The sequence below is a fragment of the Rhinatrema bivittatum genome, chromosome 8 (genome assembly GCF_901001135.1).
Source record: "Rhinatrema bivittatum chromosome 8, aRhiBiv1.1, whole genome shotgun sequence".
NCBI classification, from domain to species: domain Eukaryota; kingdom Metazoa; phylum Chordata; class Amphibia; order Gymnophiona; family Rhinatrematidae; genus Rhinatrema; species Rhinatrema bivittatum.
The window spans coordinates 163677005-163694621 of NC_042622.1; the positions used below are offsets into that span (position 1 = coordinate 163677005).

General features: G+C 47.9%; 1 protein-coding gene across 1 annotated transcript in view; it reads right to left on the bottom strand.

Annotated features, from left to right (window-relative positions):
- VTN (vitronectin) overlaps positions 1–9529 on the bottom strand; it is a 44807-nt gene extending 35278 nt beyond the window's left edge. The window contains exons 1-5 of the mRNA XM_029614358.1: positions 9421–9529; positions 8188–8307; positions 1103–1420; positions 469–608; positions 198–354 (exon numbers count right to left, since the gene is read on the bottom strand). Coding sequence (XP_029470218.1) covers positions 198–354; positions 469–608; positions 1103–1420; positions 8188–8307; positions 9421–9487 — 802 coding nt within the window. The 5' untranslated portion in view covers positions 9488–9529. The remainder of the gene's footprint in view (positions 1–197; positions 355–468; positions 609–1102; positions 1421–8187; positions 8308–9420) is intronic.
- Between the last annotated feature and the right edge of the window lie 8088 nt (positions 9530–17617).

Here is a 17617-nt window from a genome sequence, read left to right on the forward strand (position 1 = left end):
GAGCATTTATTGCTCAGGTTCTGAAATTTGTTTTATAGATATAAAGACTTTATATCACATTCCCCCTAGTCGGACCTCTCCCACCAAGTAAAGACCTCTCTTTCACCATAAAAAGACCTTCCATCCTTTACACAGACTTCATTCTTTCCACACACAGATCCTGTTGTGTCTTCTCCATCAAGAAATGATTGGTTTACCTTTGAAGAAATAAACTCTTTCACTGCCACGATAATTCTGTGCGGGGAGAGCGAAGGCTGCATTAACATTATTTGGGATGCCTTTGAACCCTTGTGAGATGTTTCTAGGGTAATCAGGATCAAGGACGCCATTGTCAAAGCGCCAGTACTCGCTGCCCTGGGGTGAAGAGAGGCCTGGTCAGTGCATAGCAAGGAGTTGAATGAGTCATAATGGAGAAAGAGAAAGAGTGTGACCAGGAAGTGCCACATGAATCTAGGTTCATCCACATACCTTAAATATGTAAGTGTTCCCCTGGCAGTTTATCCGTGTGAAGGCAGCATCCACGGGACCCTCAATGCCCCAGACATCTTGAATGATTTTAGGAAATCCTGGTCGCACACCCTTCTCATCCAGCTCATAGTAGTATTTCCCTTGGAGAGGCAGAGAAAGAAAGAGGGGGAAGGGCATAAAAAGCAGGATGAAGAGGGGTAATGAAATGCCAAGAAACCCGCTACCTCTGCTTTTCAAAAATATCCCTCCTCTCTTATCAGTCACTCCTGCCCCCTCTCCCCTCCAACCTTACCCTTTCCACATCCCTTTCCTGAATACTTCACATTTCCTTGCTGGGAGCATCTCCCTGACGTCAAACCCTGCAAGGATTCCCATCATTATTGATATGAAAACTTCCCAGATCCACCCTTCAGGATCTTTCCAAGCTTTTCAGAAATTCAGGACAAGGATAAGCCTTCCTGCAAAGTGCAATCCCACTAGTCTGACATTATAAACTTTGAAGAGACCCAACTCTGTCATTCCCTGGTAATCGTGTTGCACTCCTGCTTCCACCTCTAGATATTCACATATCAGTGCTGCTTCTTCCATCCCAGGATGCAACTCCCTCCCCAGTAAAACCCTTGCTTAAGGTTACCTCGGAAGGCGTAGATGGAGCCATTTTTCAGATCAGTAAATGCATCAAAGGATTTTCCACTGCACAGGTCTTCCTTTTCATCCCCCTCTTCCTGCTCCTCCTGGGGATTTATGGCCTCGGGGACAGAGTCACTGGGCTCTGTAGGCAGTTCTGGGATCTCTGTTACTAGTTCTGTATTCTCTTCAAATGGTAACTGAGTGGTTACCAGTTCTATATCCTGTGGTTCTGTCTCTGGCCCAGAAGATGATGTTGGGATGAGGGTTTCATTGTAATCAACATATTCATCATCTGGCAGTGCAAAGATATCTCCTCGTGTCACTAGGGACAACAATACAAATGTTGCACTTAACACTGCTTATCATTGATCACCACTGCATATTGCTTATCACTACTCATCACTGCTTCACTGTTCACAGCTGCATCACTGCATCACTGGTTGTCACTACTCATCACTGTTTACAATGCTTATCCCTGAACATAAGAACAGAACGCCAAGGTCCAACGAGCCCAGCATCCTGTCTGACAGTGGCCAGCCTGGGTTTTTTGTATCACATTCTCAGGAATAGGCGCTGGCTTTCCCAAGTCTGCCTGGCTAATAACGGGTTATGGACTTTTCCTTCAGGAACTTGTCCAATCGTCTTTTGAACCTTTCTATGTCAGTGCCTTTACCTCGTCCTCTGGCAGCAGATTCCATACCTAGCTTGATTGTGTGCTGAGTGAAAAAATACTTCCTATGATTTGTTTTAAATCTGCCGGCTGCTCGTTTCATGAACTGTACCCTAGTCCTAGTGTTGTTTGAAAGAGTAAATTGTTCCATATTTACCCCATCCACCTCACTCATGATTTTATAATTCTCAATCATATTCCCTCTCAATCATCTCTTCTCCAAGCTAAAGAGTCCTAATCTGTTTAGCCTTTCTGCATAAGGGAGCTTTTCCATCCCCTTTATCATTTCTGTCACCTTTCTCTGTACCTTTTCTGTATCCGCTATGATCAGAGCTGCACACAATACTCAAGGTGTGGTCGCAGCTTGGATCTATACAAAGACATTATGATATTCTCAGTTTTGTTCTCTGTTCCTTTCCAAATAATTCCTAACATTCTGTTTGCCTTTTTGGCTGCTGCTGCACACTGAACCAAAGATTTCAAGGTATCCACAGGGACTCCGAGGTCCTTTTTCCTGGGTGGTGGCTCCTAACATGGAACCCAGCATGGTGTACCTATAGTTGGGATTATTTTTCCCTAAGTGCATCTCATAAGGTCCTTCTGCTGTTTTTAACAATCTGCTGCCATTTTAATGACTCAAAACAATTTTGTATCATCTGCAAATTGGTCAGCTCACTCATTTATGAATATGCTAATTAGCACAGACCCCTGAGGTTCTCCACTAATGACTTTTCTCAATGTGAAAAACAGACCATTTAGTCCTACCCTCTGTTTCCTGTTTTTTATCCAGTTATAAATCTACAATAAGACACTGTCTATGATCCCATGACTTTCCAGTTTCCTGAGGAGTCTCTCATGAGAGACTTTGTCAAATGCCTTCTGAAAATCCAAATACACTATATCATGAGGTAATTTTATCACCAAATTACTGCTCATAATTGCTCATCATTGCTTCACTACTTACCACTTACCATCACCGAATCACTGCGCATCACTGTTTTTCACTGTTTCTGCTCACCACTGCATCACTGAATTACTCCTTTTCACTGCTCATCACTGTTTCACTACTCACCACTGAATCACCGAATCACTGCTTATCACTGTTTCTCTGCTCACCACTGCATCACTGAATTGTCGCTTAACACTGCTCATTACTGCTTCACTACTACCAGTGAATCACTGCATTACTGAATCAGTGCTTATCATTGCTTCACTACTGTTGGACCCTTGGACCAAGGGGGAGTTGGCATGATCTGCAGGGAGGAGCACCACAGGTCCCACCATCGGCAGGTGGAGCTAGCTGAGGTAGAGGTCCAACAGGAGCTTTGCCAATACCAGCCCATGTTCTCCTTAGGTTGAGCCCTTGGATGCTGGGGCTGGTTGGTCTCAGTGTGGGCCTCTGTGTTGATGGAGAATCATAGAGGTGAAGGTATTGCAGGCCAGTGCAGAAGAAGAGCCAGGTTGGTTTAGAATGTGGAGGAGCGAAGGTCTATAGCAGGCAGAGGACCTCAGGGTAGTGGTCCAAGTGGAGGTTCGAGGCAAGCTGAGAATATGCGGTGTCATGGTCCAAGCTGAAGGCCAAAGACAGGTGAAGAATCTCGGAGTCGTGATCCAGGCAAATGGTCGAAGGCAAGTGGAGTTCAGATTAAACGAGGCGAGGTCCAAGGTCAGAGGCAGGCGGAAGATCAATAGCGTCAGGGTTCAGAATCAGTGTCAAGCCAGGAATCCAATAGATGAACACAAAACAAGAGATGAGGGACCATGAAGAGATACTGAAGACAGAAGACTGAAGACTAAAGCAGAAGACAAAGGGAGGCCCAGCGCACAGGAATGCAGGAGCTATGAAGTGGCATCTAGCACTACCAGGGGTCAGTCGACCTATTGCCAAGGTACTGGAGAGGTGTCCAGGAAGTCCTTTTATACTGCAGAGCTGATGATGTCATCAAGGGTCACCTCTCCAGGATTCCCAGCACAGGACCTTTAAATTACGAGCTGTTGGCGCGTGTGCGTGCACTAAGAAGAATAAGGCCCAAGAAGACAGCAGCGTCAGAGAAAGACCGCAAGTGGCAGCCTGCCATGCAGCCTGAGGGAGAGCCAGGCCAGGGTCAGTGGGAGCCACCAGAGCAGAAGGAGAGCAGAGACCAGAGTTGTGCTGCCTTGGGGGTCGACCCCGGCATCGGGGCCTGGCCTGGGCAGAAGGTGAGTGCAGAGGCTCATAGGCAACTACTCACCACTGAATCACTGCTCATCTCTGCTTGTCACTGCTCATCATTGCTTATCACTGTTTCTCTGCTTCCCACTGCATCAATGAATTACATCTTAAATTTATTATTTATTTATTTATTTATTTTTAGATTTTTATATACCGGTGTTCCTGTATTAAAATACAGATCACATCGGTTTACATTGAAACATAAAAATTACGCCAAGAGGCGGTACATATAACAAGGTTATAGAACTTGGAAAACATGGAAAACAGGTTCGAAAAATAACATTGAGAAAATTGTATAGTCTCTTTGAGAAACCAAATCATAAAATAAGGCGTAATTGTCTAAGATAAATGTGATCTGCAGAAGGGATTGCGATGGTGAGAAAATCTTGATAGCTGGAGGTAAAAAATAATCAAAGTTCTGGAAAAGCTTGGCTAAAGAGCCAGGTTTTAATTTTCTTTTTGAAGGAAGCGAAGCAGATCTCAAGGCGGATGTCTGGCGGGAGCATGTTCCATTGGACGGGTCCTGCTAAAGAGATGGTACGTTTCTGATGTAAGGATATTGTTGAAGGAACATAGAGTGTGCCTTTATAAGCTCCTCTGATAGGTCTAGATGAAGAGTGAAAACGAAGTTGGGTACTTAAGTGGAGTGGGGATATGTTGTAAATAGATTTATGAATTGCTGTGTATACTTTATAGAGAATCCTTTGCTTAATAGGCAGCCAGTGGAGGAGTTTTAGTATGGGAGTTATATGGTCTCTTTTATTTGTATTGGTAAGGATTCTAGCTGCAGAGTTTTGAATCATCTGGAGGGGTTTGATGGATGAGGTAGGGAGACCAAAAAGGAGCGAGTTGCAATAATCGATTTTTGTTAGAATAATGGCTTGTAGAACCATCCGAAAATCATTGAAGTGGAGAAGTGGTTTCAATTTTCTCAGGACAAGAAGTTTATAGAAGCAGTCTTTAGTGGTGGTGCTTATAAATTTTTTGAAGTTAAGCTGATTATCTATCATGACGCCTAGATCACGTACATATGGTGAGTGATTAATTATAGGAGTGGTAGAAATGAGTGGGACAGCTGGGTATATTAGATTGTTATTAACGTCATGATTGATAATTAAGATCTCGGTTTTGTTGTTGTTGAGAATAAGGCTGAGACTGGATAGAAGATGATTGATTAGTTGCAAGCAATTATTCCAGTGAATCAAGGTTTTGTGTAGGGATTCTGAGATTGGGATGAGTATTTGGATGTCATCCGCGTAAATGTAGTGTGTTAGGTTTAGATTATTAAGAAGACGACAGAGAGGGAGAAGGTAAATGTTGAAAAGGGTTGGAGAGAGGGAGGAACCTTGAGGGACTCCTTGATTTGCTGGGACCGGGTGTGATTCTTTGTTGTTTATCTTTACCTTGAATTGTCTATTAACCAGGAAGGACTTGAACCAGCTGAGTACTGTTCCCTTAATGCCTATGTCTATCAGACCTTGTAATAAAGATGAATGGTTGACAGTGTCAAAAGCCGCAGAGAGATCTAAAAGAATAAGGAGGTGAGGTTGTTTTTTATCCATATTAGTTAGAATATTGTCGGTGAGAGAGATAAGTAGGGATTCAGTGCTTAACGATTTACGAAAACCGTACTGGGAAGGTGCAAGAATGTAGTTTTCTTCCAGGTACTCTGATAGTTGTCTATTGACTATCTTTTCCATAATTTTGGCGATCATTGGCAAATTGGCAGGTGGCACTTTATAAACTAATCAATTTATTGAGATGCATCTGACGAAGTGAACTCTGTCCTCGAAAGCTCATGCCTCAATAAATAGGTTATTCTATACAATGCTCCCCACCTCTTGAGATTTTTGCTACACCAAATTGACATGGCTATCCCTCTGAAGATCTGAACCACATGGATTACTGCTTATCACTACTTACCGCTGCATCACTGAATCCTTGCTCACCAGTGCATAACTGAATCACTACTTAATCACTGCTTTTCTGCTCACCAATGCATTATTACTTATCATTGCATCACTGAATCCTTGCTCAACACTACTTCACGTTTCATCACTATATCATTCAATCTCTGCTTACCTGATTGTCACTGCTGTAGCATGCTTGGAGAAAATTCACACTTGTTTCTATGATAATGTATCAAACAGACCATCTACTAACCAGAAATCTCCATTTACCAATGGGTAGGGACTGGAGCACAGTGATAGTGGGTATAAGATTACCTCATGCATCAAATCTCCACAAAGGAATCACGTGTGTATTGGCTGGAAAAGGCAGACTATGCAATCAAATCAAACTGAGAAGACATATAGACAGATTTTCTTCCTTGCTCCCACGTCCTTCCTCTGATATGTGACTCACTCTTACCATCATAAGAGCAGTTTTAGTTTTCTAGGGCCAAGGTTCACTGTTCAGTTCTCTGGTTCTACCATTTAGTCTGAGCTTACTAATATAAGCACTTTTCTAGTGCTTTTTCACTACTACAGAATCCTTCACTTTCAATGATTTAATATTAAACCCTCACAATATTTCTCCATTAATATTTAAGTGCAAGATACTACCTGTGCAATGAAGCTCAGCTACCAAAAGGACATAGGCAGTCAGATTTTGCAGGTATTGCTACGCTGGGCAGGCAGAGCAGTCATGCTAACTTTAACAAGGTGACAAAATCCATCTGTAGTAGAACTATAGAAACATCAAGTAGTAGTAGGAGCAGTTATTAAATGGTCCACAAACTGTGCTCCTTCAGTTTATGTTCCTTTTTGGTGGGAAAGATGCACATAACAACAGAAATCTCTGAGTGCTATAGTACGATAGGGGTGGTGAGGGGAGATAAGAAAGGTAAAGCACTAACTGATTAATTGAATGGCAAGTTACAGAATCAGCTGGGTTCAGTACTGGAGTGGGGTAGGAGTGGGGTTCTATGTTTTGGACTGGAGACTGAAGTATTGGGGTGAGGTGAGAGTGGGGAGCTACATTTGGGATTGCAGACAGTGCAGTACTGGGGTGGGGTGTGAGTGGGGAGCTACGTTTGGGATTGCAGACAGGGCAGTGCTGGGGTGGGGTAGGAGCGGGGAGCTACGTTTGGGATTGCAGACAGGGCAGTACTGGAGTGGGGTAGGAGTGGGGAGCTACGTTTGGGATTGCAGACAGGGCAGTGCTGGGGTGGGGTAGGAGGGGGGAGCTACGTTTGGGATTGCAGACAGGGCAGTGCTGGGGTGGGGGGTAGGAGTGGGGAGCTACGTTTGGGATTGCAGACAGGGCAGTGCTGGGGTGGGGGTAGGAGGGGGGAGCTACGTTTGGGATTGCAGACAGGGCAGTGCTGGGGTGGGGTAGGAGGGGGGAGCTACGTTTGGGATTGCAGACAGGGCAGTGCTGGGATGGGGTAGGAGCGGGGAGCTACGTTTGGGATTGCAGACAGGGCAGTGCTGGGGTGGGGTAGGAGCGGGGAGCTACGTTTGGGATTGCAGACAGGGCAGTGCTGGGGTGGGATAGGAGCGGGGAGCTACGTTTGGGATTGCAGACAGGGCAGTGCTGGGGTGGGGTAGGAGTGGGGAGCTACGTTTGGGATTGCAGACAGGGCAGTGCTGGGATGGGGTAGGAGCGGGGAGCTACGTTTGGGATTGCAGACAGGGCAGTGCTGGGGTGGGGTAGGAGCAGGGAGCTACGTTTGGGATTGCAGACAGGGCAGTGCTGGGGTGGGATAGGAGCGGGGAGCTACGTTTGGGATTGCAGACAGGGCAGTGCTGGGGTGAGGTGAGAGTGGGGAGCTACGTTTGGGATTGCAGACAGGGCAGTGCTGGGGTGAGGTGAGAGTGGGGAGCTACGTTTGGGATTGCAGACAGGGCAGTGCTGGGGTGGGGTAGGAGCAGGGAGCTACGTTTGGGATTGCAGACAGGGCAGTGCTGGGGTGGGGGGTAGGAGCGGGGAGCTACGTTTGGGATTGCAGACAGGGCAGTGCTGGGGTGGGGGGTAGGAGCGGGGAGCTACGTTTGGGATTGCAGACAGGGCAGTGCTGGGGTGGGGTAGGAGCAGGGAGCTACGTTTGGGATTGCAGACAGGGCAGTGCTGGGGTGGGGTAGGAGCAGGGAGCTACGTTTGGGATTGCAGACAGGGCAGTGCTGGGGCGGGGTAGGAGCAGGGAGCTACGTTTGGGATTGCAGACAGGGCAGTGCTGGGGTGGGGGGTAGGAGTGGGGAGTTACCTTTTGGACTGCAGACAGTTCCATAGTCGAAGCAGCAGCTCTCATAATAGTTACACAGATGATCACACTGGCATTTCTTCTTGGCATTAAATCCTTCATCACAGCGCCCCTCACAGGACTCTAAAGTACAGAAGTTTAGTTTGAGTGACAAATCATAAGTGAATCAGGCAGTCCTTTCCTTTGTGAGATACCTGGAGGTCTCCTTTCTAGGCTTCCTCCTGATTCTCTCCCCATCTCACCTTCCCCATTGCCTCTCTGGCTCTCCTTGCTTCTCCATCTTTTCCCCCTGTTTTCTTTCGGTCTCCCCTAAGTTTACATTCTGCAGCTCAGCCTCAGTTAGAAGAAGTCGCTTTCAGCTCCATCTCTCCGTCCTCTCTGAGCTCTGTTACTGTAGGGATCTCGCTGCCCAGCAGGCTGATGCAATACCCTGCGCTGCGGCTAGCACACGGCTTAACACGTGATGGGACGCGCGTTTCAGACAGGCGTCCATAACTCCCGATGCAATGCGGGCATTAGCGTGTCCAAGTCGCGTGTTCAGAGCTTCGCGTACCTGACAGCGCTCATCCCTTGTAGATGAGGCCATTGGCTAATACCCCGCGATTCAAAACATTTCCCCACGCAGCCAATACGCCCATTGCAATGCGGCAAATATTACGCCAGCCCTGGGCTCATTCATAAAAACAAAAAAAAAAAAAACCCTTTCTGTGATTCCTATTTATTATTATTACCACATGAAGTAGGAGGAACCACGGAAAGCAGATTCAGGTAAAGAAAAAAAAAAAAAAAGCCTTGGGAGAAAAAGAGAATTCTGTGGGCCCAAAGTACCCGCGAAAGATGACTGGTGCAAGCCGTGAATCTGGTGCAGGTGTATTGTGCTGGTAGCGGGAGAAGACAGACTCTCCCCACCCGCGCCGACAGCCCCCTCCCCTGGGCACCCGATGCTGAGGAGGTGCTGGGGGTCACACGTTTGTCCCTAGCGGCTCCTTTTAAGCGCGACCCCCCACCTCATTTATAGAAACATATAGAAACATAGAAATGACGGCAGAAGAAGACCAAATGGCCCATCCAGTCTGCCCAGCAAGCTTCCCCCACCTCTTCTCTCATACTCATCTGTTTCTTAAATATTGCATCGCGCGCCCAGGAGCGGTGGCAGGCGCTCAGCATGGAGCACCCGTTTTCTGCTCATAAATATTGCCTGGGCCCGTAGGGGTGGTGCAGCTGGAAATTACTCACCCTGGTCCGTCAGGGCTGGAGACAGAAGGAGGCTCAGCAGAGCTGCTCCAGTCAACAGCAGCTTCATGGCTGGTGCAGCGGGGGGGTCTGAGCCGCTGCCTTTATGGCACTTCCCACACTCCCCAGCTGGACTGTTTGCTTAACCTTGGCTTCCCACTGCCTCTCTAGAAACAGAGGCAGAACCTCGTCCTCCCCACCCCCTCCCTCTTCCCAATAAATATTGGGACATCTGTTTCAATCCAGTTTATTCATTCCAGCATAACCTAACGTTTTTATTTATTACTGGTAGCCACCTCTTTGCCCCTCAACGAGCCGCACTGTGCAAGACATTTGGGGGATGGGACGGCCGTGCCTTGCTGACCCCACCATTTATTATTTTATTATTTTATTATTTCAACATATCCCCAGGCCAGCGGGATCCTGACCTGAGTTGTCTATTCACGTTTATATTGTGTTCACAATCGGGCCGATTCAGTAAAGTCCGCGGGAGAGCGGACAAACACCAGCTCTCCCGGCGCGCGCACAGGCCACTTGCCTGTGCGCGCGATTCTGTATTTAAATTAGGTGGTGCGGTAGAAACGGGCAAAAGAAGGCACTAGGGACACTAGCGCGTCCCTAGCGCCTCCTTTTTGACAGGAGCGGCGGCTATCAGCGGGTTTGACAGCTGACGCTCAATTTTGCCGGCGTCGGTTCTCGAGCCCGCTGACAGCCACGGGTTCGGAAACCGGACGCCAGCAAAATTGAGCGTCCAGTTTTCGGCCTGACAGTCGCCGGCCCATTTAAAAATTTTTTTTCTTTTTTTTTACTTTTTTTACCCTTAAGAACATAAGAACTTGCCATGCTGGGTCAGACCAAGGGTCCATCAAGCCCAGCATCCTGTTTCCAACAGAGGCCAAACCAGGCCATAAGAACCTGGCAATTACCCAAACACTAAGAAGATCCCATGCTACTGCTGCAATTAATAGCAGTGGCTATTCCCTAAGTAAACTTGATTAATAGCCATTAATGGACTTCTCCTCCAAGAACTTATCCAAACCTTTTTTGAACCCAGCTACACTAACTGCACTAACCACATCCTCTGACAACAAATTCCAGAGCTTTATTGTGCGTTGAGTGAAAAATAATTTTCTCCGATTCGTCTTAAATGTGCCCCATGCTAACTTCATGGAGTGCCCCCTAGTCCTTCTATTATTCGAAAGTGTAAATAACCGAGTCACATCTACTCGTTCAAGACCTCTCATGATCTTAAAGACCTCTATCATATCCCCCCTCAGCCATCTCTTCGGGACCTCCAACTTAATATCGCCATGATATTAAGTCGAAGGGTGCACAGAAAAGCAGTTTTTACTGCTTTTCTGTGCACTTTCCCAGTGCCGGCAGAAACTAGCGCCTACCCAAAGGTAGGCGCTAATTTCTTAAAGTAAAATGTGCGGCTTGGCTGCACATTTTACTTTCTGTATCGCGCAGGAATACCTAATAGGGCCATCAGACGTATCGGCCTGAATGTTGGGGCTGTTTGAAATGGACTAATACCCATCACCAGCCCAGGTGCTCCCTATCTAATGACACCTGGTGAGCTGCCACCCTCTTGCAGTGACAAAATCCTGTCCCTAGCCCCCAGCTACTGAATGGTTTTTAGGCTGGATGTTGTGGTGGCAGGGAGCCTCTGCTGCCTTCCTGACTCTCTCCTGCTGCTGCTTCGATTGGTCTGCCCACCTCCTGACCTGGACCTTTTATTACTTTTTCTGTTTCTCCCACTCCTTATGCCTGCGCTGTTAGTCCACACTACTTTATACTTCCTGGCTTTACATGTCTTCTTGTGCTCATTCTATTCTGACCTGAGGAAGGGCGTGATATCTCACGAAAGCTCAGCAATGTTTTTGTTTTTATTTGTTCATCTTTATTTTTGTGCATTCTGGAAATGTCAGAAACCAGTTATGGCCAAAATGAAACCTCTCTTTCTCTTTTGTCTATATGTTCTGGAAATATAATGCCATTAATTTCACTTTTGATCCAGTTTAGTGGAAATGTTTTGGCAGCAAATAATCAGAATTTTGCTGAGAGCTGCAGTGCTCTCTCCTCACTCACGGGCTGATACAGTAAAGCGTGGCCGCGGTTACCCTGTTTCTAACCCGCTTTGGACGCACAATTTGGACGCGTAAGGCGAACCCACAATTCAGTATCCGGTTTTTCGCGTCCTTACTGCTTGCCGAAATGGACGCGTATCCGTCTCCGCCCCCCGCATGTATATGATATGTTAATGATCGATTTAGCTATTCCCTCCGATACAGTAACATGCGCCCAGATTATCACCTTTTTAACCAGCTTATTTGCTGCGTCTTTAACCTGCATATTTACCGCCTACCCTGACCCTGGCGTTAGTGTGGTGTTCAGTCAGCTTCCCGCTGCCTTGAGCACCTGGCTGAAGCCCAGCAGCAGTTCTCCGAATCTGAATCTGTTCTGTCGCGCTGCAGTTTATGCCACCGCTGACTCCGGCCGAAGAGTCATCACTAACTACTGGTTGAGTTGCCCGCAGCAAAGAAAAAAAAAGCACCACATGCCAGCAACAAAGAGGACTGCTAGAACTTAGCCACCCAGTCCCAAACCAACCCAATCCACAGAAAAAAATGCTTCTCGCACAAGGGGGGAAAAAGTAACCCAACCTGGCACCACCGCGCTTAACGTCAGAGTACTTCGGTTCCGTAGGGAAGAACGGACACCGTTTCCGGGGGTTCCTCTGGCCTTCTCGTGGGTCTGAGCTCCTTGTCGCCACTGACTTGCAGTGGGCACGAGCTCCTGTATCAGGCCCTATCCCTACACACGCTGTGACCTTGGACATCCAGCCGGGCGCTCAAGGCAGCGGGAAGGTGCATGAACGCACGCCGCAACCGGAGTGCCCGGCTGGACGTCCGAGGTCCTCTGAATCCGCCGCTCCTTGCACAACATCCTGAAGGAGGCTGAACTCGCTCTTTTTTTTTTTTTTTTTTTGTGTTTCTTGATAACTGCGTTCCCGTGGTTGCCAGGCCTCGGGTTCCTCCTGGCCACCTCGGTTCCTTATCCTGAACATTGGCGTGGAGCAGAACTGGTTCTGGTTACTCGTTCGCCTTTGGGGGGCGGTCGAACCGATTTACCAGTGCCCGGCTGGACGTCCGAGGTCGTGGCGTGCGTTCATGGGCCTTCCCCCTGCCTTGAGCGCCCGGCTGGACGTCCAAGCCGCAACCTCGGACGTCCGGCTTGGACGTCCAGCCGGGCACTCAAGGCAGCGGGAAGGTGCATGAACGCACGCTGCGCCCTGACCGGCTACGACAGTGGCATCAAGCCCAGCAGCAACCGGAACAGCAGCATCAGCATGGGCTACGACCAGCGGCACGTCAGCCCTCGCTCCAGCTACTCGGACTCGCGCTACGGTGCCCCGGGCAACCCTGAGGCTGACGGCACCGGCCCGCCGCAGGCCAGTCCACACTCCAGCCTGTGCGGCCAGTCCCTGGAACTGGAGAAGGAACTGGAGCTGCACATGAAGAAAGAGTATTTTGGTGAGTAACTTGCTTCAGTATTTTGGTGAGTAACTTGCTTCAGTGCCGACAGACGTTCATGGGCCTTCCCCCTGCCTTGAGCGCCCGGCTGGACGTCCAAGCCGCAACCTCGGACGTCCGGCTTGGATGGCCAGCCGGGCGCTCAAGGCAGCGGGGTCTGTAGGAAAGAACCATCCACTTTCCTGGTGGAATGACATTTAAATGACAGGTACCAGCGCACCCTGGATACTGTATAGGCGCTGTATACCGCTCTATACAGTAAAATGGATTGCGCGGGCCTACCACTTCATGGACGTGCTTTGGACCCGGCTTGCATTTGCGTCTCATTTGAATACTGTATCGAGCGGTATGTGATCCAAATTGTGCGCGCTGCAAACGAGGGTGCGCCCAGCACTGCCGCACTCTTTCTTACGCGTCCTTACTGTATCGGCCTGTCAGTCTGGGTGTCATTTGATAGCCTGAGGTGTGTCTGTATATAACGTACACAATTCTGTCACGATGGAATTTTATAATTCATAAACACAAAAATACACCATTATTCTGAGACTCCCTTTTGAGATTGTTCCAGTTTATACCCATATCTTCCTGTATTACAGGATGTAAATTCCTACCATCACCTGGTCAGATGTCTGGGGATAATGCAGATACACTGGATGGGAGCAAAGACAGAAGCAAGGCAGCGCCAGACCCTGGAAAGTTTGATCATGCTAAATGGAGCAGAGGAGGAATAGCCGTTTCCCAACCCTCTCCTGGAGGCACACCCAATCAGTGGGGTTTTCAGGATTGCCACAATGAATATGAATGAGATAGATTTGCATGCCCTGGGTCTCCAATGTATGCAAATCTATTTCATGCACACAGGGGCGGATTCCCGATGACGACCGGCCCGGGGATTCGCCGCCCCGGCTGGCCCAGGGGATACCATGTGGTCTGCCATGCGCGGCTCTGTCGCAGCCAAGCTCGGCAGACCACGTGACTAGAGCGACCGGCCCACCGGGGGATGCCCGATCCCCTGCTAGGCCAATCCGCCCCTGCTCGTGCACCTTCATTACAGATATCCTGAAAACCCTACTGGTTAGTTGTGCCTCCAAGAGAAGGCTGGGAAAAAATGGCTTAGAACAACGGGCTAGGAACCAAGGAAATCAGGGGTGATTCTACCCTGAGGCAGGGTGAGGCGGTCGCCTCAGGCAGCAAACTTTTGGAGACGCAGAAAGTGGCCTCCCCAAAGCAGCTCTGCAGATACCACCTCATTTCCCAGCCTAAAATAAGTAAAAGGCCCGTACAGCAATACGAGTAGATGAGGAGCCAGTAGAGCCCAGTTCACCTACTACCAGCAGGAAGAGAGCGGCACTGTTTATCAATGTGCCGGCGAGGTTCCCACTCTCACTGGCAGGACGAGGACAGCGTGGTTTGTTGACTGCCCGGCAGGCAGAGAGCTCCACGAGGGTGCGGCAGCACCATTTCATGACGTACCAGTAGGGGTTCCCAGGCCCCACTGGCAAAAAGAAAAATGGCTCCCTGGCTGGGTTTCCACCCTCTGCCAGCAGAACAAAGGCTTGCCAGGAAGAAGAGCAAGTGGAGGAGGGCTGAGGGAGAGAGAAGGGATTGTGGATGAGGTGAGAGGGGACGGAAAGGGACTGTGAGAGGGGGATGGAAGGAAAAGGGAAGAGGATGTGGGTGAGTAAGTGGGAAGGGAAAGAAGCTGTGGGTTAATGAGAGAAAGAAGAGGAAGAGAAAGTGGGATCAGGCGAACCCCTACCTGGCACCTAATTTCCTTGCACCGGCCCTGAGGGAGTGCACCACACACAGACCTCACCAATCACCCATCTCCTACTTCCCCAGGGCAGATGCTGGGGAAGGGTAGGAGGCAGGTGTCGGGTTCCTGGGAGCGTGATAGGGTTGCCAGCTTCTTAGAAATATCAACACTCTGCCACTCTTCTGGGAACCCCAACCCTGCCTTCTCCCTTCCCCAGACTTCAAGGACCACCCCCCCTTTCGCCCTCTCGCTGATTTGACCTGTATTATGCTGTACCTTGTATGTGTGTGCGCCATCTCATCCCTCGCCTCAGGCAGCAGATTGCCTTGAGCTGTCCCTGAAGGAAATTAGTGTTCAAATCCTGCTCCTTCAGCAAATCACTTTACCCTTTTTTGCCTCAGATACAAACTTAGGGCCTCATTTTCAAAACTGTATGCTTTTAAGTAGCCTCCTCCCATGTCTTCCGCATTTTATAAGAGTTGAAAATAAGCACGGCCAACACTTACACGCGCAAGTTGCTATTTTATAAAACGCGCGTGCACACTGGCTAACTTATTCATGCATTTTTACCCCTGCTAACTATCTGGCCTGAGTGATATTAAAGGAGCTTATTGTGCAGTACTGTCTGGGTGAATGGGGGGAGTTCAGGCTGAAGAACCAGGAAGGTCTTGAGACCTAGAGAAGGACTGGGAGAACTAGCGGAGTAACTGGCAAACTGGTTCATTTCATTTACCTGTGCATGTTTTAAAATTGGCCAACTAACACACATAAATCAGGACTTTACTGTCGCACGTAAAATATACACAGTAAAAGTGCACGCGTTCACTGCCTTGATAGATGTGGTTTCAGTGCACTGCCTGCATGTGCAGATGCATGTATGTTGTGGGGTAGAGATGCATGTATTTTATGAAACACACATGTGCAATACGTGTGAGTTATAAAATATTTGCATAGATCTGCTAGCAGCTAGATACGGGCATTTGTTTGAAAGTTATCCTCCTTGAGTTTTTCCCCATCCTGTCTCTATGGGGAATAAGTTAAAAAGTTTAGTAATCTTCTGGGGACAGGGAAATGTCTCCTGTAACTGAATAGAGTTCACCTTCAGCTACCAATGAAAAGACAAAAGCTTTGAACTGTATTTAAAATGCTAATGAAGAAAGTACCCGCAAAAACTTCGGGGTAAGAAATAAGACAGTTTAACAATTTCTGCAGTGCGTTTAGTGCAAATAAAGACATATTTCAGTTTAGATGACTCAGAAAAGGTACAGCAGCAGTTTTTATTTTACTTTTCCTGGAAATTTAACTGTTTGGCATAACAAAAAATGGCAGAAGATAATTTATAAAATAAAAAAAGAGTCCTACTTTTCCCTGATTTTCTCCCATTTTTATTCCTTATACTAAACTCCCAGGAAAAAGAAAATAAGCACTGAAAAGCACAGTTCCCTAAATTCATTTCCCTGTTCTGTGGTTTCTGTTCTCGCCTGCCTTCTGTACCTACCATGAAGCCTTACGGGCCCAGTCATGTATTAGAGGCTCCCAATCTGAAGAGAAAAAAACAATTTTGTTGACAAGCTTGTTTCTCCTTTTTTGGGGGGAGGGGGTGTAACACAATATTTTACTGGCAGAGGAATATTTCAGCTAAAGCAGAAACCAGAGAGTGAAAACAAAACCTGCAGCCAGGGCCCCTGGTTAAAGGGGACAAGCAGGAATCCTTTTATCACTTCTATTCATCTGCAAACAAAGCTCTGTGTATTTAAGTCCCATCAATCCCTTTCTGTTTACAGTTTTTAGTTATTAATTAATTTGAAATCCTCCTCCTGTAGGCTGAGTACCAAGAACTGCTCCCTTTCATTGTTTATCAGGGCACAGGGCACAGCAGCAACTCTGGCTCTATCCAAGTTCATGTCCTATAGATCCCAGACCAGAGCTGACTCAGGCAATCACCAGGAGCAGGGATGGCCAATTCTGATCCTCTAGAGCCACAAACAGGCCAGGTTTCCAAGATATCCACAATGAGTGTACAAGAGTTATTTTAATTATTTGGATTTTTATATTCTGCTTTCTGGCACTTCAAAGTATACATCAAAGCAGAATACATGCAGGTACTGTAGGTATTTCTCTATCCCCACAGGGCTTACAATCTAATTTTATACCTGAGGCAACGGAGGGTAAAGTGATTTGAACCCTGGTTTGTGGCCGGCTGCTCTAAGTGCTAGGCTACTCCTCCACTGCCTGCATTGTATGCAAATCAATCTCCTGCATATTCATTGTGACCAGGGGTGGAGGGGGACTGCTGAAGTTGGAGGTGCACCAGAAGATTTGCTGCTGCCATGTGACCAACTCTCTGCGCTGCCTCCCCAGCTTGACATCAGTAAAGGGCAGGCTCAGAATGTCTCCTTAGACATGCAAACACGTGCGGCATTGAGCAGGTCTTTCATGATGCTGATGTCAGTCTGGGGGAGGAAGCTCAGAGCAGCAGAGCTTTACTTTATCAGTAACTGAGGCCAGCAGTTAGGAACAACTCATGGCAATCTGCTGCCTGAGGCGAGAGAGAGGATAGGATGAGATGCGCCCTGCTCCTCCACTGCCATCCTGCTAAGGTACCTAAAAGGGATGCACTCTCCAAGAGACAGCCCACACCAACTCACCATGCAAAAGGAAATTCAAATTCTGGTATCACCTCATTAACAGCCCCACAAACACCTTTCACTGCCAGAAACCTTTTGAAGTAACACCTGGGAACTTTTGATTTTCAGTCACCCTAAGATTGTTGTGGATTAGTGGAGAAGAGATGGAGGGGAGCAGAGAACACCCAAACTTTCTCCTCACTCACAAAGCTCTTCTAACCTCTCCCTTCTTATTCCCCTCTTCTACTTCCTCATTCCCCCTTATGGTTAACTCACTTACC